This window comes from Gallinula chloropus (genome assembly GCF_964237585.1).
Source record: "Gallinula chloropus genome assembly, chromosome: 5".
Classification (NCBI taxonomy): domain Eukaryota; kingdom Metazoa; phylum Chordata; class Aves; order Gruiformes; family Rallidae; genus Gallinula; species Gallinula chloropus.
In genome coordinates, this window is record NC_140090.1 from 14,686,399 (window position 1) to 14,706,145 (window position 19,747).

Below are 19,747 nucleotides of genomic sequence, written 5' to 3' on the forward strand. Positions count from 1 at the left end.
TGCAGGTGGGCACCCGAGTCTGCTTGCAGACAGTCGCGGGTAGAGCTGTCTCTCACCTTTCAAAACCATAAAGCCCCTTTGACTGCACAGGCAGTCCCTGAAGTGTGCTGCACACACCAGCTGCCTCTGTGTGTGCGAGCAGCAGTGACACCCCCGTATGCTGTGCTTCGCTGTGCGGTTTGCACAAGTGTTGTAAAAAAAGCCAAACCTTTGCAGGTTTGCTCTGCAAGAGAGGTGTTAAGACTGCACTTTTCAACGGATGCAGGTAGTTGTGAACTGCCTCTGTTGCTTCCCAGCAGCCACACTGGCCCACTGATCGGAGTGTGCTGCTGTGTGCTGGCATGGGCTGTGCTCCTACCCGCTTTCCGAGCAGGAACGTGTGGGCTGTTTAGCACACAGGGATATTTGCAAATCGCTTAGTTCCCATTACTTTGTAATTGCAAGGGGAGATTTCTAGAGGTGCTGTGCTTTTCAACTAGGTCTTTCTCCCCAAAGGTTTTCTTTTATATATAAACCAAAAATTATTACCTTGCGAGCATGTGATGCAATGTGCACTATTGACAGCCTTGTGTATGAGAGGATTATGCAAAAAACCCACAATGTGGCCCCTTGTTTCACAGTATTGCTATATTAAGATGTACTTTTTCTTTTGTCTCTTAATTTTCGCCTTTTGCTTGCGTTCAAGTTGCTGCTTTTTGAGCTTTTCTTCGCAACTGGGAGGACTGGAACGTCTTGCTCTCCCTCTGTTCTTTTTCTTATTCCCTCCTTCTCTTTTTTTTAAATCTTTTGAAAGGTGTGATTTTTAAATAATCACAGAATTCCAAGAAGTTGAGCTTTCTAAGCAAACAAACAGAAAACAACACTCCTCTTTGTCTATGTTATATATCCACAAGTGTCTTAATATAAATGTGAGTGCTGCCGCAACTCTTACTCGCTGTTGACAGTTTCACTACTAAGAACAAAAAGATTTTCATTTGAAACATAAGGAAAAAACCTTCTGAAATAGTCTTTGCTGGAATTTGAATTTGGCTTCTATCTGGAAAGCCGTGAGCAGATGCCCAGGATATCTTCAAGAGCTACTTGTTGCATCTCTCAAACCGTTGCTTGTGTAAGGCTGCTGAACTACTGTATGTGGTTAACCTTGAATTAAGATCAACAAGAAACACAGAACAGTTTGGGTTGGAAGGGACCTTAAATATCACCTAGTTCCCACCTCATGCCACAGACAGGGATACTCTTCATTAGTCCAGGTTGCTCAAAGACCCATCTGACCTGGCCTTGAACACTTGCAGGGATGGGTCATTCACAGCTTCTCTGAGCAACCTGTTCCGTTGTCTCACCACCCCGAGTGAAGAAATTTCTTCCTAAAATTTCTATTCTTCTATTATATACAGTCCTGTTTCCTTCACCCTCATGGTGAGGAGTATTTTCCTAATGTCTGATTTAAATCCACCCTGTTAGTTTTAAACCCATCACTACTTGTCCACCACAGTCCCTAAGAAGAGTGCTAATTAGCCCTTTTTTCAGAGATGAACCCCCTAATCTTGTTAGCTCATCCATCAGTCATCAGGAATGAATTGTAGGTCTGCTTTACTGGGGTTATTCCAGTTTGTGTTTGCAGTTGTATTGCACAGGTGAATGGTGCCAGCTTTTGAATTGCAGAAGCGTTTAAAACTGATACAACTTTTTGTGATGAATATTTATACTTGCAAAGCAAAGAACCACTTGCAAATGAAACCTTCCTGTGAGATTATTTTCTGTGACTTCTGTTTTCATTTTTCACCTTTTACAAAATTGCTAGCTTCAAATCTAAATCTTAGCTGAGTTACTCAAATGTTCTGAAGGTAGCAGGGAGTCTGCAATATGCCTAGCCCATATTACAGAGAAGGGTGTAAAGATGGAATTAAAAAAGCTTCAGGCAGGATCAGAGCTTGGATGCTTGTCTTAAGGTTCGTCTTTGAAATCCTGCAGTCATTTGTCATCCATGAGAGAACTTCCTCTTGTTGAGTGATAATTCTGAATAGGGCCATTAATTTTGGCTTGCAGTTGCAGGCAATTAATCAAATAGGCAAGAAAAAAAGTTAAATTATTATTGTTTGCAAGCTTGAGCTCTCTTGGGTGCAAACACAGGCGAAATGCTGTAGTGATGCAGGCTTTCATTTCTTCCTGTGTCTTGCTAGAGTTTTCTGTGGTATATCTAGGTGTTCATTTTCCTGCTCATGTTGCCAAGCACTGGCCAACCTCAGTGTCTTGTGGGCATCTTTTTTGACTACCCTGAACCAAAAGATAAAGTGGTCCCTGTCCTTTCCTGTGCTGAAGGGACTGTGGGCATGTTAGGAGTATTGTTTGGAGAAATTATGCAGCATCTTCTGTAACAGCCCCATCCACAGCCTACTTCTGTAACACCCTGTATGTGTCTTGCCAGTCTGCTACGGAGCTCTGTGTGCTGCCGAGTCCCTCCTTTCCTGCCATAAGAGACTGAGTACTTAGAAGAATTACTGACAATGCTTAAATAATTTTGAGTAATTTATGAGGCTGAGAATTGGGAATAGGTGCAGCAGTTTACACCCTTAATTCAGAGTACTGCGTGTACCTCCTGGTGCTAAATGTCTCACCTAGGCTTTCTGTCCTTCCTTCCAGGTTTTCACAGGGAACAGCAATGCTGACAGTGTGGTTCACCACAAGTTTCTGCACTCCATGAAAGCCCGATTCTTGCGCTTCATCCCTCTGAAGTGGAATGTCGGTGGGCGGATAGGACTGAGAGTTGAGGTCTTCGGCTGCTCCTATAGTAAGTGGCTACATTGTATCCCACACTTTCTCCAAGAGTTTTTTGTTGATGCTGTCAGTGATGTGGGGTGAGTTTTATGGATTAAAATGTAATGTGAATTACATAGCCATCATTGTTTTTTCAGTAGTTGCCCTTGCCTTTCTGTGTGGGGATATGTTGGCCCATCTAGTTCAGCTGGTGAAGCTTTCTGGGACCTGAGCCCACCACAGAGTGATTTGCTAGTTCATGCAAGTACAAGACAATCATATATTGTAAAACCTCCCACCCCACTGGAGGGCACAGTGCTACTTGGAAACTTTTGTAGGGCTTTATTTAGGAAAAATAACATTTATTTTCTTAAATAGTTCATTTATGGTTTTAAAGCAACTTAACTAGTTGTTGAGAAAAATGCTGTGGATTGTTTAGCTAGTTTTTCTATTTGAGGGTTATCACCCTCTTTACAGTTCCAGAGAGCAGAGAGCTCATCTGCTGCTTTAATTGGTTTTGCACGGGTGTTTTCTTTTGCACTCTTCTTTATAACATGTGGTAATGGTCCTCTAAGACACGGTCTGCAGTCTTTTGCCATGTGGGCTTTGGAGCAATCTCTAAACTTTTGCTGCCGTAGGGTGTTTTGGTTACATAGTTATCATGGTGTACCATTGCAGATATATGACCTATCAGCACAGAAGAGTGCTAATGTAAAGAAAAAGGGCCAGTGTTGCTCCCATGCACAAAACAAAGACAAGTCCACAAGTGAATAGACAGAAGTCCAGTATTTGTTTCTCTGGTGGCTGTGGGTTTATTTCTGAAATGGTCAAATGTGACTTGGAGACAGGTGAGATTTTGCTGGGGATAGTGCAGGGTTTTTTAACAGCATTTGGCAAGTTAATTCAGTGTGGTGTGGCACAAGTCACTGTCCTGTGACACTACTGTACATCTCCCCGTTTAGATCAGATCCTAATCTGCTCCTGCTGGGTGCACAAAAAGGGAAAAAGATGGAAAGCCTCCCATGTGGGTAGGAGATGTCTTAAATTCATCTAAGTAGAACCAAAGGGCAAAGTGTCTTAAACCTTAACGTGATCCCATTCAACAGAGACTCAGCTCCAGGGTTTACATTGGCCTCATCATCGCACTCAGGATTTAGGATTGATTCACGTGGTTTCACAGGAAGATCCTTGTTATGGTCATTGTATACCTGTGTTTAGATCCAAAAGATCCATTCAGCAATTTTAAAATGTTCTTTCTTCACCTACTTTGGTGCTCAGGCACTGTGAACTGTCATTCATTGAAGTACAGTGCTGGTCTAGCTGGATAGGCAGTACTTCAAGAGACCTTTTTCATCCCTACCAGTGGGCAGGGAAACTGAAACCTGTAAATCACAACCATCTGCTCTTGGTGACATCATTCCAAAGCAGCTATCTCATCTGCTTTCAAAGATCTTTCTTCTGCTAACGATGACCAAACCTCTGCACTGAAGAGTGTAGTCCACACACAAGTACAAGGAGTAAAATTTGAACTGAAAGTTGAAACTTGTAGCGGAATGTGATTTGGTGCTACTCTGTGTGAAATACTGCATGGGCACTTCTTTCATGTCAGGTTGTGTTTGTATCATCTTTGAAGTGAAGACGACTTCAGTCACTTGCAGGCTGAGTTTCCTTGCGGTGATATCATCGAAGTCTTCATCTTTGTCCTGTACCCTGCAGTTACAGGAAATAAAATTGGTTGTGCAGAATATTAAGGTGCCAGATTGAAGCGTGCCAGAAAAGAAATAAAGGGATTCATAAAAGTTATATACAGTGTTGAAATATTCATTCCGTTTATATAAATGTGCCATTCACATTTCTGTCTGGCAAATTGCATCTGCCAAGCAATACCTGTCTACAAGTTTTTCTTATATAGTTTCATAGTCTTGGCTACTCCTAACCCAAGCATTCCAGCACTGTACAAAAGATGTTTGATCATTTATAAAATGTCATCTTTACTGTTATACTGACAGAGTATCTGCAGCAGATTCTGAGCTGCTATACACCTACATAACTGCATTTTGTAACATTTGACAGCATACAGACTCATCCACTATGTCCAATTCTAGCACAAGAAATGTATTAATAGTTTGAATTTTTTTTTAAAAATTACAAAAGAAAAATCACTAAAGACAGACTGTTGGACAAGCCAGGAAGGAAATGAAGCTAGAAGAGCAGTGCCCCAAATGTGCACCATTTCTGAAGTGACTGTTCATGTGAATGTCTGTGTGCATATGAAAGAAGGAATGTGAGGCTGGGAGTAGGAACAGCATTACAGGCACCAAAGGCTTCAGCTGATATAAAATTTTCTCTAAGAAAGTAATTCCCAGTTATGCCCAATCCTCTTTAAGCTGTTGAAATGACATAAAGGCTTCTATAGATAAACAAACTGAGACTATTTGATCTTAAGTCCACTGAAGTTGAAGAAAGGATTTCCACTGGCAATTTAGGTTTGGATTCAGTGCTGAAGTGTAAGATTAAAGGATGTGCACAGGGAACACATAAGAACCAAATCCTGCACAAACATACATGTGTGACTGTGGGGTCATTTCTACCTCCTAGCCTATGTAGAAGCAGGTTGGAATTCAGATGATACTGCACTGTGGCACCTTTCATGCAAATGCTGCCTCAGAATCTCAGTGCCTGATCTGAAAACAGAGTTGCTTTATATCAATATCCAGAGCAGGAAACTGCAGAAATGAAGTTTTCTTTCACAGGCAAGCTGGAGGTCCTTTTTCTTTCAGTGGCAGCATTCATTTGTTGGCTGAAACAAAAGTCTGGGGACACTGGCAGCTTAGGCCAGCTGAATTTCATGTGCTGCTGCACATCTGTGTAAAACCCTGGGACTACTGCCAAACATGCAGCTGAGCACCTCGCTGTGGTACACCGGGGCGTAGAAAATAGCCTGCGGTTCCTTGGATGGTCTCTGCTCACATCAGCTCCTTTTTAACCTTGCGTATTTGAGCAGAAGATGACAGCTGTAGGAGAGGTTTCTGGCTTCGTTGCTGCTTAAGCATTTTTGTGATGGCAAAGTTGGGTGAATGTGACACTCCTGTGCCAGCGCAAGGCTCTGATTTCTCATTTTTGGAGTATGACTGTCTGGTGCCACATATTCTGCTGAAGAGATCCCAGGGACACAACCTTGTGCCAGTTTTTGGCAAATGCAGCTTTCAATGATGACTGTTTAATAGGGGGCGTGTGGAAGGCATCAGGTCTTGTAGGTCAACAGCCACTCTGCCAGAACACAGTAACAAAAAATACTGAAGAATCATATTAGAGATTAATTGCTATGTGCAGCGGATGCCAAAGTGGCTAATTTAATATGCGATTGCACCGTGCTGCTGTGGCACTCACTGCTGTCTATTGCCCCTGCCAGAAGGAACGTACTACTGTGAATTTATCCCAAAAACTTCTCTGTCAAACCAGAGAGTTCCACCCACCCACCACCACGTACACACACAACTGGCAGCCAGCCGACATTGTTTCTTTGGAACATAAAACCACACTTTGGACAGTAAAGCTGTTTCAGGCACATGAGTGTGCTTGACCCTATCCTATGTAGATTGAAATTCCCGTGCAGCAAGGCACTCCAAGGCTGTCAAATCATCTGGAATTCACAGATGACATATGCTAATTGTTGTTTTCTTTCTTACACAGAAAGTATGTATTTAAATGAAAAGTAATTGCATTTATTTGAAATTCCTTTGAAGATTCTATCTCACATCCTCAAAATAGGTACTGAAATAAGATGGTCTTGATCTGAAAGCATACATTGATGTTTCCTGTTCAGAAAAGGATTTATGATGAGTTAAATGGAAATTTCCATGCAGAGGTATGTGTAAGCTCTCACTGTCCCTTTGCAACAGTGGCTTCAGAAGCAGTGTGATTGTAACAGATAACCAGAGCTGCAACAGAGGATGTGTTCAGATAAATGGCAAACCAATTGCTTTTGATTCTGGGGGCAGTGAGGGGGGGAATCGAGTATATCTTTATACTGGGGAAAAGTCTTGTTAGCTTAGCACAGGAAAAAAAATCTGCTGACATGATTGCTTTTATAGGGTAAGATTTATAGCTGCATTGAAGATGCTGATCATATTCTCTAACTGGTTAACAGTCCAAAATGCATCAGCAGAATCAGGTGTGTGTGCAGTTAACAGGCTGGGAAACCACAGGAGAAACAATGACGGAGCGTAAGACAGTATCTTCTGCTTTTGGGAGCAGAGTTCTTCATTTGCAGTTCAGGACTCTGATTTCTCATCTTCTGCTGTCATTGCTTCAGGGAATATGATATGATATTGTGCTTTTTGATTAAATGATATTTTTACTGGATTTTTTTGGATCTTTTTTTCCCCACCTTCCTCTATCCTCTCCTTTGTTTTCCTATGAGACAGAAAAGAACACACTAGAAAAGAACACATTGATGAGAACCAGTTAATGTCTGATGGCCATTGGTCAGGAGTGTTTGTAACCAATTGTGTAAGATAAATAGCCAAACAATTTCTTACCAAGAGACTAGCACAGATTTGTGATAGGGATAAAGCTGCATAACAGAACCTCTGAGCTGTTCATCCATGTTCACCCCTTGAATTTTGTGTCTGGTAATGGATAGGGAAGTCACATTACTTTAGTTTCACACAAGCCAGTAAAGCATGACTGGCCAGGAGAGACATCTGTTCAGATCAGGAACAGTCCTCCTCCCTCCTGCAGAGTTAAAGCTTCAGATCATTGATGCAAGTGCAAGAGAAAAAGTTCCTGTCTGAAATTGCAACTGTTCCTAGAGGATATTTTTGGAATAACATTGCCAAGTAAGTTTTACTTTTTTCCAAAATCACTAGGAGGACTGTCTTTGTAAGTATGAATGTATATACTCTCTGCGGCCAGGATCTGACTGCTGCACATGTAAACTCTGCTCTCAATTGCTCCCAGACCGGCTCCTCTCAGCATAGCTGGTCTCACAGGTTGAGCTCTGTGGTCACATGCTCCCTTTTTAAAAAAAAAAAAAAAACAATAAAAGATGCTGAATTAATCCAGTAAGCCACCTTCAACTAACTGGGTTTGGATCTGTATTGGGAAAAATATTCAAATGGAATGATGTAACCAGCACCCCATGGGCCAGAACCTCTACTGAATTTCAGAAAAGCTTAATGAATGATTTGTATTTTATGGGAACTTCTTCACTATTGAGCAGGATTACACGTGTGCTCCTGCCTCCTGTACTCAGCACTGGTGAGGCCACATCTTGAGTACTTTGTTCAGTTTTGGGCCCCTTACTACAAGACAGACATGGAGGTGCTGGAGTGTGTCCAAAGACAGACAACGAAGCTGGTGAAGGGTCTAGAGCACAAGTTTTATGAGAAGCAGCTGAGGGAACTTGGGTTGTTTAGCCTGGGGAAAAGGAGGCTGAGGGAGAGACTTTATCACTCTCTACAATTACTTGAAAGGAGGTTATAATCAGGTGGGGATTGGTCTCTTCTCCCAAGTGACAAGTGATAGGGCAAGAGGGAATGGATTCAAGTTGTGTGAGGGAAAGTTTAGACTGGGTACTAGGAAAAAAAATGTTAAGCATTAGAACAGGCTGCTCAGGAAAGTGCTTGATTCACCATGCCTGAACGTACTTGAAAAAGGTGTAGATGTGATGCTTAGGGTGTCATGGTTGGGTGGGGGACTTAGCAATGTTAGTTTAACAGTCGGACTTGATGATATTAAAGGTCTCTTTTCCAACCAAAAAGATTCTGTGGTTCTGTATGTATTTACAGCAGAGGCATCTGTTCAAATTGCTAGTCAGTGGTGAATAACATGAAGGAAGCATCTTTTGCCTGATCTCACTTTTGATGAATTTTGTAGCCTTGCAGAGGAGGGCAGTGGAGACAGGTATCCAGAGCGAGTAAAGTCTGTCTTCAGGGAGCGTAAGTGAACCAGCAGGCAGTGTGCAGAATGAAGACATGTTGGGCTTCAGTTTCTTGTTCTAACAGGTTTTCTGAGACTTAGAACATTTCCGATCCTTGTTCCCTTGCTGCAAGTGGATTATGGACATACATGGACCAAATAAACACTAAACAAACAGGTTTTCTGGAGTGGCTGTATTAGAATTGTGCTGTATCTTTCCATTTTTAACAGGAATCCAATGATTAATTGTCATGCAAAGTGCCACTAATGACTTTTGGCTGCCAGTGTTAGCATTTATTTGACATATTCCCATTTTGTTCAAGGCTATTTATTGGCCAGTGTATTCACAGCCTGTAATTAGTGAAGCAGAACTTTTCAGAAATGGTCTGTCTGTGTTGTACTCTGCAAATGCCCATGCTAGAGTTCTTCAAGAAATTCTGTCTTAAACTGTGGCTTAGTGGAGAGTTAAGAACAAGGAATGAACTGTGAATTCAGACTGGTTGAAGGCTTGGATCTTAAGAAGAAGAAGAAAAAAGGCTCACTACTATGACAGTGTTGAATCAGCACTCTCTTACAGTTATCTTTGGTTTTGAGAGCTAGGAGGGAAATCAACTTATCTGCAAAATCTACTGGAAATCAAAGACTAACTTCTTTATAGGTTATTTCCTAAATCCTGCCTGTGTTAAAATGAAATTATTTTCATGATGCACTTGCAATTTACTTTAAAAAAAAATTGAAGTGTTTAATGTAGCTAGGGGAAATTCATAAGAACTAAACTATAAATTTAATTCCCTTTATAGAAACTGGCAGTCAAGGTGTCAATAGAAATCAGCCATTCTGAAGGAACTGTTTCTGAGCACCTGATTCAAAAGTTAAAAAAAACCCAAAACACTGAAAGCAGATGTTGAGAATACATTTGTATTCATACTCCCCAAACCAGCAACTGTTCTACATATGATGCTGAATAGCACAATATAATTCTGACATCACAGATAAAAAGTTGCTCTTGGTTTATTCTGGAGCAAATTTTTCCCAGAGTAGAATTCCTTTGTATTTTTATTCTCTTAAGAAATGATTGGTTACCTTCTGATTTGGAATAGAATCAGTTTTGGAGTGACAGAATTTCACATCAAATGTAAAAATTAAGCTCTCTGCAAGTTTGCAAGTGTTCTGTCAAACTTCTGTACAAACTGGCACACTGACACACAGAAGTTATCGATGACAGTTTCCATGGTAACAAATCATTAACAGGTCTTTTCAGAGCTAGTAATAGATTTTAATTACTAACCTCTTGAAATCTTTGTCCAGTTAAATAAAAAAAAAAAAAAGAAAAAAGAGGGGAAAAAAATCCCAACCCCTATGTTTTCTGTTTTTAAAGAGGAATGAATGAAGCTAAGGCTCAAAAGGCTAGAACTAGTCTCTTGGGTGACTTAAATCACCAATTTAATCACAATGCAGTTGCTGACCTGGATGTCAGCATATCGACCTTTCAGTTATTTTTCAAAAGAAAATGGAAAACTGATTGCTGTGGATTATCATGAAAACATGTGGTCTGCAAAGATAGTGTTTGCTCTTTCATCTTTGTTACTCTGAAGGTATTCTTTGTCTTTATGCTTGTATTTTAGTAACGATGTAGCTTAGTAAATGCTTGTTCAGATTCTTCATCATCTGGAACTCTTTAGTTTTTAATATTTTTCTTAACAGCAAATAGGATTGACAGATTTATTATTTATATGTAAATGTTTTATCCATAATTCGTGCCAAATTGCGTTTGGATAGAAATTGGAATTGAATTTACATATGTTTACATGTATGAATACAAAGTCTTAGTTAAAAGTATTAGTTAAAAGTATTTAAAGCTACCTGAAATGTTCTGGTTATATATATAAAAAATTAGAAAAATAAACCCTAAACCCCCAAACATTTTGCTTGAAATACCACTTTATAAAGCAAAAAGAATACTGAAGCTGCTGTTACCAAAGGAAATATTAATTGCAATTGAAGAATTGAAAGCTTCTTTCCCAACATAGTGATTGGGTTTAGAGGCTGGCTGAAGGGGAAAATATGTTTCTAATAGGATTTTCAAAGGTGTATAATCAGTTTAGGTGCCCAGTTCCCATGAAATCCCTTCAAAAGCTTTTTGAATTGATATTTGACTATTCCTGCCAGCCTAGTCAATTTGCATGCAGAAACATGGTTGATAAATGCCCATCACAAACAAGCAGCCAACCCTTAGAGGCTAAGATGATGCTTATTTGAATGCAAAGGTGGATGCAGGCATGGCTGACAAGCAGAAACGTCTCCACAGATGCTTGTGAAGCTACCAGAAGTGGAGTGAAAACTGAAGTGTTCAAAGTAATGAATAACATCCTCTGTGTGTTTGAGACAAATAGCAAATGTGGCAAGGGATGCTTTGGAAACCTGAAAATGATGGAAGGCACCTGTTCTGCTCTAAAATGTTGAATGAGAAGGCAGTTTTGCATGAGATAGAGGAGGACAAGTGCAGAGAAGTTCTGCTTTTATGCTGATGTTCCCTTTCCCCAGGCAGAGGGAGATTGGAAAAGGGTGGAATGTGGTTGTCTAGATGTCACATATGTCCTGTGGATGTACGCTTCTGAGAATACCTGGCTCCAAGTGGTATCTGAAAAGACCCTGAGGAAATACAATCCCTCTCCTGATATTGCCCCTTCTCTTAATTTTGCCATCTTATTTCCCCCAGAGTCAGATATCGCAGACTTCGACGGCAGAAGTTCACTGCTCTACAGGTTCAATCAGAAGCTTATGAGCACATTCAAAGATGTGGTTTCCTTGAAGTTTAAAAGCATGCAGGGGGATGGAGTCCTATTCCACGGAGAAGGACAGCGTGGAGACTACATTACCTTGGAACTGCAGAAAGGGAAGCTCTCCTTGCACATCAACCTGGGTAAGGGTAATTAGGATTATTGATTCATGAGTTACTGCAACAAGGATTGGTTTGGCTTGCTTTTATAAATCAGTTGTTTATATTAGGCAGTATCTAGAAACTCCATCTGAGATCAACAGAATGTCCTGTGTGTCTCAGCTCACAGCTTAAATACTGGTCAGAGAAGTTGGGAGGGGAAACAAAAGAGAATAGACTTGATTGATGTCACTCAGGGCATGATAGCTGAGTCAAGCAGAGAACCTAACTCTTCTAACTATTGCCAACATTGCTGAGCTGCTCAATGGCTGCTTTTCAAGTTCTGACCTTTGGTTGATGATGCTTTCAAGCAGTGATTGAAAAAAAAAAGTGTTCTATTTCTTCCCTGTCCTTTTTTATTTTAATTATTGTTATTTTTAAAAACAGCATTCCCAGGAAGATTGGCTTGGAGTGCAAAAGGTTTATTTTTGGTTTTGTGTCTATTTTTTCCATTCCATGATCACAACTGATCTGAGAATATTGAATTTAAATGAAAACATTCTGGCCAAAAAGTTGTGCATGCTGGTATTGCTTTGCTTCTGGAGATGGTTTCAGTTGAAACCTCTAAATATCTGGAAGGTCATTACAGTGTGAGCGTATCAGGTCAGAGGGGCAGATGGAAAGCTGGTTTCTTTCTGTAGAAGGATGCTTATTTTTTCCTGTTGAATACACTAAAGCATGTTGATAATGGCAGGAGCTACTGTAATAGGTGTGATCATGTCCCCTCTCCCAGCCTTAATGCGAAACCTTTATTAGCTTCATCTGCAGGTGACCCACAGTACTGGCCTCAGCAGTCCCTGCTGACTCATGCTAAGGGGTTTGAGTTAGATAGAAGTTTCCATGCCTGCATTGCTATGCTTTGGTTAGCACAGGAGCTTCACTTGCCTTGTTTGGGTATTGAACTTGGTCTGAAAGCCACAGTGGCCCATCCAGATGGAAAGCTGAAACAACACCGCATCTTTCCCTCTGCCCCTATTTAGCCATGAAGGTGTGGGCAAGGAGGGAATTAAGGTCCAATTTTTTCACCGCCACTCTCAATCTTAATAGCTGTGATGAATAATCTGAGCTGTTTCAGTTCAGGTACATGGTGCTTAGACTGCCAAGGCTATTTTTAATAAAAATGTGAGATGTAGTGTCTAGTGATGTATAGTATTAGCAGGGGCGAATCTCAGGCTGACAATTCCACGCCCCTTTAAGAAGTTTGTCTAAAGCAGATAAAGCAGGCAGTGGTGCAGTATCTCAGTCCCTTGTTCATGACTTGGGAAATTAAAAGAAATCAGAAACTAGTGGAAGCAAACTGGAAATACTTAAATGGAGTTTGTAGATAATTCTTTCTGTGTTCTTCCCCTTGTACTTAATTGTGTTTGTTTTAAACGTCAGTAACAATTTTCCACAGCCCTTGGATTTCATTTTCATGTAAGCTTATTAATTGTTTAGCCTTCAGGTTGTGTTTACTTTCTTTCTTTTTATTTATTTAGTTGATCAAAGAGTAGAAATGATAATGTAGCATTTTTCTGATTTGGTATTTGGATGTTAGCTGGACCAAGTAGCTACATCCCAGTCCTCCGAATGGGGGATTCTTTGACTCTGTTGCCCTCCTCTTAAAAATGTTTCACAGTAGGATAAGAATGCAGTATAGTTAAATACGTTAATTCTTACAGAGGAGATGCTGTTATCAGTACATAGTCTGAAAGAAGATTATTTATTTTTCTTTCAGCAGTAGCCCCAAATATACGGATTTTGGACATTTGAAGTCCTCTGTGTGCATTCCTATGTCATGGGCAAGGGTTTTGGTGTCTGCTCTTGAACCTGTTTGCCTCGTGCCTGACAGTTTTGGAGCATGTGTTCTCTCCATTCTGTTGGAATATAAAAAAGGACACACACTCCCTTCAAATGAGAGGCTCTGAAGTGTGCAGACTTGTAGCCAGCTGGAAAACAAGAGAGTGCTTGAAATCACCAGGGTTAGGGCCTAAATATTTTTATGACTCTTGATCTAAACTTCTGGAGATCTAGGCCAGGTTTAAGAATCTTTTTGAGCTGAAGAAAACACTTGCTTTTGTGTTGCTTCACTAACTTGTATCTTTTTTTTTTTTTTTTCCTCTGAAAATGGGCAGGTGCAATTTTCTTGTAAAAATATCAAAAGCACATGGTTGGAACTGGAACGTCAGGAGTGGTCTGTTAACATGAATAGACAGGAGATTTTGGTGCTACCTTAAGGGAGCTCTTAAAGTACCAGGGACCTCCCTTGAATGCATAGCAGAACCAAGGGCAATAGCAGAGTGGTGATGCCCTGCATGCAGCAGTGTGCAAGTACAGCATTGGGAAGACCTCCTAGTTTATCTCAAATTCAGGGGGGAGGGGTGGGGAGGGGAAGTGCAGGTTTGGATGTGTGTGTACGCACATAATTGAGTAAGAGGCCCAAAGAATCTAAGGCAAGCTTTATCAAGGTCTGTTTCTCGTGGGCACCACTCCAGTTTGTATCTAGAAGCATTGCCCTGTGCTCCCCTCAAGTCCCTGTGCTTCATTTAAAGGGTCTGGAGGTAACTTTGGTGCCTTCTACCTGTCTTTGACTCTCCAGGAGACTCCAACCTGCACTTCAGCAACAGCCATGCGTCTGTCACCCTGGGCAGCCTCCTGGATGACCAGCACTGGCACTCAGTTCTCATAGAGCGCTTCAACAAGCAAGTGAACTTCACGGTAGACAAGCACACCCAGCATTTCCGAACAAAGGGGGACTCAGATCACTTGGATATTGATTACGAGGTACGTGAAGCCCTTTAGGTTATAACCTGTGAGAGGAGGACGAATTGGTATAAAATGAATGTGGTGGAAAACCACCACCTGTGAATAGCTGCTTCTTTCCAGCAAAGATCATTATTTAATATCTTCTTCCCAGAGAACTCTTTTCATATACAGTCTCAGAAAATGGCCAGGGTCTGGGCAAATATGCGTTGGATTATATGACCAGGTATGACCTGGGTTCTAACTGAATGTTCAAAGAGCATCTGCACCTACCTATAGTTGCTGTGTCATCATCACCATTATGATTTTACTGGGATCATTGTGCACCTTCCCAGCATCTGATTGAGATGACCATGGGTATACCAGCTCTGAGTTGTGTCTCTAACTAGCCACCACCTGCTTGCATTAAGGCTCTCCACATGGAGATGACCAGGTAAAGGTCATTGTCTTCTTACTAGGAACAGAAGATCCTGAGCACAGCTGTTGAGACAGCTGGCTCTGACCCAGGTCCCTTCATGTCTGGGGCTGTGATCCTTAGCATCCTGGTCTAGGGGGTCAAAGCAGTTCAGCCAAGGAAGGACTGAGCACAGGAAACATCCTGTCTGCCCCTAAAATGAGAGACCTGTATGCTCCCCTGTGATGAGGCCAAGCTGTGGCAGAGTGCAGTTTATATCACTCCATCAGTTCAGTGCTTATGACTAGTAGTTGGTAAAAAATATCTTAAAAAAAAATTGTATAGTCATATCTATGTGCAGGTCAGTTCCTCCTCTGCTCCACCACCAGTGCACATGTGTGTGCAAATTGTTCATGTTCATTTTTATCACCACACACTTGTCAACTGAGTCTTGCTAGCACAGGGTCATGCTATCACAGTCAGAGCCATCCCCCTGTCTGGGTGTGTTGAATTGGCATGATTTGTGGCTTAAGAGACAACAGGCATCCCCTCTGTACGTGGGATTCATTTCTCCAGAAAGGACCAACTCCCAGCACGCCCAAGGGACAAAACCAGACTGCTCAGCAGTGGCAGGTGCCTGCTCTCTGCTCCTCTCAAGGTCCAGTAGAACTTCCCATCTTTGCATTTCACAAAGCAGGGTGGAGAGAATGGTACCTGTCACCTGAGACTGTTCAAAATTCGTCTGTTCCAAATTGTGAGCATGTTTAGTAGGGAAGTAGGAGAAAGACCCCACTGTTTTGGGCTGTCAGATTCCAGAAGAGCTTCAGACTCAACTAGCAAGGACCCAAGCTGTAACTGCTTTTAAGATAAAGCTATGAAAAGCCAAACAAATGAGTTGCCAGCTTTGCTAATTTCAAAGTACTGAAATACCTTGCTTCCTGCTACAATGTTGACACCAATTAGGGAAAACTCAAGCTCCAATGTAGTTAGTAGAATGTTTTTCCAGTTGTTCCAAAACAGGGAGTGTGGTAAAGATCTTCAGCTGGTGTATATCAGCATCATGACTGACCTCTGTGGCATTTGGTCCTGTCCCTTGGTGCGTAGTTTCTTACCCGGCATGTTTTCTTCCCTTTTGCAATGAGATGATCTTTCAGTCAACATTGCAGCCATACAGTCTACTGAAAGTTTATCTCTGCACACTTTGGGGATTAAAGGCCTTACTGAGAGTAATAAAACCATTAGTTTGGTAATTAAAATTATTACCAATCACAAAAGAAACTGTTTTCTTAATAAAGGAGTGACATAATTGATATTGATTTTTCTTCTGGTTCTGAAACCCAATACAGAGTCCCTAAGCAGGAGACATAGAGAATAGAACATGAAAGAAGGAAAGTCTGGTGTTTTAAAGAAGAACTAATGATTCTTGCTGGAAAAACATTTCTGCTATCACATAAGCCCTTATGCCAATAACGAACCTGCAAGTGATATAAAGTAGCAGTCTGTTCACTCTTTATTTCTCTGAAGCGATCAATTAATACAGCTGAGATGTAAGTTCATTAAGGACTTGTTTTCCAAGAGGTGCTTTCAAGGTTATCCAGGGAAATTTCATTATGTATCCCAGCTTGTTAGGTGGAATGGGAGGAAAAACTACCCCAAAATTTCCCTTAATTTTTGTAATAATGAGCTGAGGTGAGCCACTGGGAGTAGTGACAAAGCGATGAGGCTGACCAGGTCCCAGAATCCATCAGTGTGTCAGCGTTGCTGCACAGCAGTGCATGCCCTTGCTGCAGTGGATGCAGCAGGATTGCAGCACAGCACCTGACCTGCTGGAAGCACTGTGAGGTACACTGGCTGCAGGATGCCTGCCTGCATTATGTTACTCATGATGCAGCTGGCTGCAGTGGGAAAAATGAATAAAAACCCAGTGGTACCATCAGTAAGATTTTGCCAAAAAGGCTGGTGGAGCTAAGTAGAAATGGGCTGTGTCATCTGGAAAATGAAAATAGGATTATCAGCAGCTTTTTGGGTTGTGGGTTTTGGTGTGTGTTTGTTATGGTTTTGGGTTTTTTTGGTTCTTTCTCTTTCTTCCTTTCCTGTCCTTTCTCTCCCTTCTTTCTTTTTTTTTTTTCTTTCTTTCTTTTTTTGGTTTTCAGCCCTTCAGTTAAGTGATGAACTGTAATCTGCACAATACTAACATCTTCCAGCACTTAGACAGCAGTGCAGCAGGAATTTTGTTTCAGTGTGTAACCTGCCTGGCTTCCCCATTATGCTGCTCATGGCTGATACAAAAAACAAACCTCGGAGAAATTTAGGGAAAAGGCTTGCAAGGTGCAAATGGGGTAGTTTGAGTGTATGATGCTACCCTCCACTGGCTGAAATCAGAACTGCTTATATATGAGCTTGGTGCTAAGGGGTGACTCCAGCTCACAGGCGAACCCAATGCTCTGTGGGCAAGAAGGGATCCGTGGTTACTGGCCGCTGTGGTCTGCTGCTGGATGTCAGCCTCCAAGCCACTGAGGGCTGTGGTCTGGAGACCATTTGAACATTACCTTGTACGTTGGGTGTTGCTGGGTATGGGGTAACTGGTGGAACTAGGATGGCAAAGTGGTGTGTCAAAGCACTGTAAAGCTGTCTCCAAAATAGAGGGCTGTCTGTGGTGCCAGTGGTTCTCCAACAGCTGTGATGCTACGTGGCATGTAATTCCACTGATGGGCAGCCAGGCCCTGCTGCGTGCTCTGAGATGATGCTGTTAATGTGATTTCCTCCTTAGGTAATATCCCAGCTGGCTGCATGGAGTGTGGCTCTGCCCTCTTGCTTTTGGAGCAATAACTAAATGCTGTTCTTATTCTTTCCAAAAGCTCAGTTTTGGTGGGATTCCTGTCCCAGGGAAGCCAGGAACCTTCCAGAGGAAAAATTTCCATGGATGCATTGAGAACCTTTATTACAACGGAGTCAATATAATTGACCTGGCAAAAAGGCGCAAACCTCAGATCTATACTGTGGTAAGAGATAATATGTCTGCTTTCCTTCTTTACTTCTGTGCTGTTGGCTGAACGTAATGAACAGAGCTCAGATTTAGATATCTATGGGTATAATTAGCTTGTTAGAATGATATTGCTGAGGCTCACACCAGCCAGGGCTGACTGCTGTGGTGAGACTTATTGAAAGACATTTGTGGAAATTAATACATTTCTCTGACTTTCCAGGTGTATTAGAATTTGTTTGGAAAAACTTTTTAATTCCTATTCCAATATTAAAATATCCTTTTGATGGCTTGATAGAAGTCATAAAGATTTCCCCCCCTCCTGCTTGTTAATGCAGATTAAAATCCTGTTTTCTGAACTATTCCACATCACTGTTGTGGAGTACAGTAGCAGCAAAACTTTATTCTGCTATTTGAGTTGGTATTATAGAGAAGAAAAAAATGTTTCCTTTATTAGTAGAAATATTTTCCTTTGTGCTGCCCCTTAAATTCAGTCTTTTGGCAGCCCTGAGAACCGCTGACCTGGTACTAGTGTCTTGTAACATGGGATGGTAGAGGTAAAGGAAAAGGGACCTATGGTTTATCCAGTCTGCTAACATAAGACATAAATATAACTTCACACATAATGCCCAAAATTGCAGATCCGTTTAACTACTGAATGAGCAAAATAAGGAATGTTTTCTTTCAAGAGAAGAAAAGAGGGAACAACGCATTCCCATACAGCCTTGACAAAATGTACTTAACTCAGCTCTTTATTTAGCTTGTGCCTCTCTCCTGCACCATGCTTTGATATCTTCCTTTTGGCTAATACTGTGTCTTTGGGGAACGTGCAGGTGAAACTGCTTCTGGCTCTCATGGCATCTTCTAGCTTGTATTAATGTGTATAAACAGACTGAAGCTACAGAAAAGCAAGTCAGAAAACCACAAGAAGTCCTTCCTTTCCTCACTTTCCCTGCCTAAGGCAAAGCTGAATACACAGTGAAATAGAAAATGGAAAGGTGATGGGTGTGAAGTCCTACATCATGTTCCAGGGAGTCAAGGCTACCTCCAGGATGCTTCCCTAGCCTGGGACTGAGAGGCTTTGCTTTAATAACCTCAAGTTTGTCTGCTCTGACTCAGGACTCTAAGGCACAAATCTTATGAACTGTGTTAAATTGCTCTTCCCCTCAGCTTACTTTCTGAGGGGAGGACAGAATCCTGATCTTCTACTAAGGTCATTAAGCAGCTGGTTGTTTGCCAGTTGGGTAATAGGAAGGCCTTCCTAAAGGGGAAAAGAAAACTTTGTAACGTGCTTTTTCTCTGAAGGGTATTGCCTGGGTATAACAGGGCCCCAAGCAGTGAAACTGTTATCCCAACAGTTGATCAGGCATTGCTAGATGGAAGGTATAGGAAAGTAAGGTAGAGGGGCTGCACCCCCATCCTTCAATCTCCCTCACCGAAATGGTGATCTTAACATGTGTCTGTAACATTTGTGTATGCAAAGTGCATTGAAAGGATGCCACACTTACAGTGCCTCATAATCTTAGATGAACATCCTTCTGTAGGAAGCAGATCCTGTAAGACTGTTGTTTTCCAACATCCTTTCCATCACACCTGTTTATCTTCCTCCAGCAACTATCAGGTACTTCCAGCTTTCACAAGCTGATCTTCCTCTCCCATCTTTCGTCTCTTCCCTGCTCCTTAGCAATTTACTTACTCAAAATAACTTGTTCTTGCTAAATGTAGTCTTTTGCCTGCCAGATTTACTCTGCACTAAATGCTTTTACTTGAAGTTCACTAAGGTTTTCAAGCAACAATCAATATCCCCAGGAAGCTGCGAGCTTCTCTGCTTCACGTCTTTGTAGCTGCTAAAGTTGTCTGGAGTGGAAATGCGATGAAAGGAACAGCACAGAAGAATACGTACAGCAGAGACTTGGAATCACACTTGTTTCAATGTGTTGTGTACTTGTGTTCCTTCCTGCCCAAGCTGGAGATCACCACAGATTGGTTCTGTGTTGTTAGTCCCCAAAATATC

At 41.6% G+C, this 19,747-nt stretch overlaps 1 protein-coding gene across 1 annotated transcript in view; it reads left to right on the forward strand.

Annotated features, from left to right (window-relative positions):
• CNTNAP5 (contactin associated protein family member 5) overlaps positions 1-19,747 on the forward strand; it is a gene marked incomplete at both ends in the record, with an annotated part of 283,999 nt that overhangs the window by 123,799 nt on the left and 140,453 nt on the right. Inside the window, 4 exons of the mRNA XM_084265547.1 lie at positions 2,641-2,788; positions 11,396-11,599; positions 14,193-14,377; positions 17,609-17,752. Of these exons, the coding sequence (XP_084121673.1) occupies positions 2,641-2,788; positions 11,396-11,599; positions 14,193-14,377; positions 17,609-17,752 (681 nt within the window). The remainder of the gene's footprint in view (positions 1-2,640; positions 2,789-11,395; positions 11,600-14,192; positions 14,378-17,608; positions 17,753-19,747) is intronic.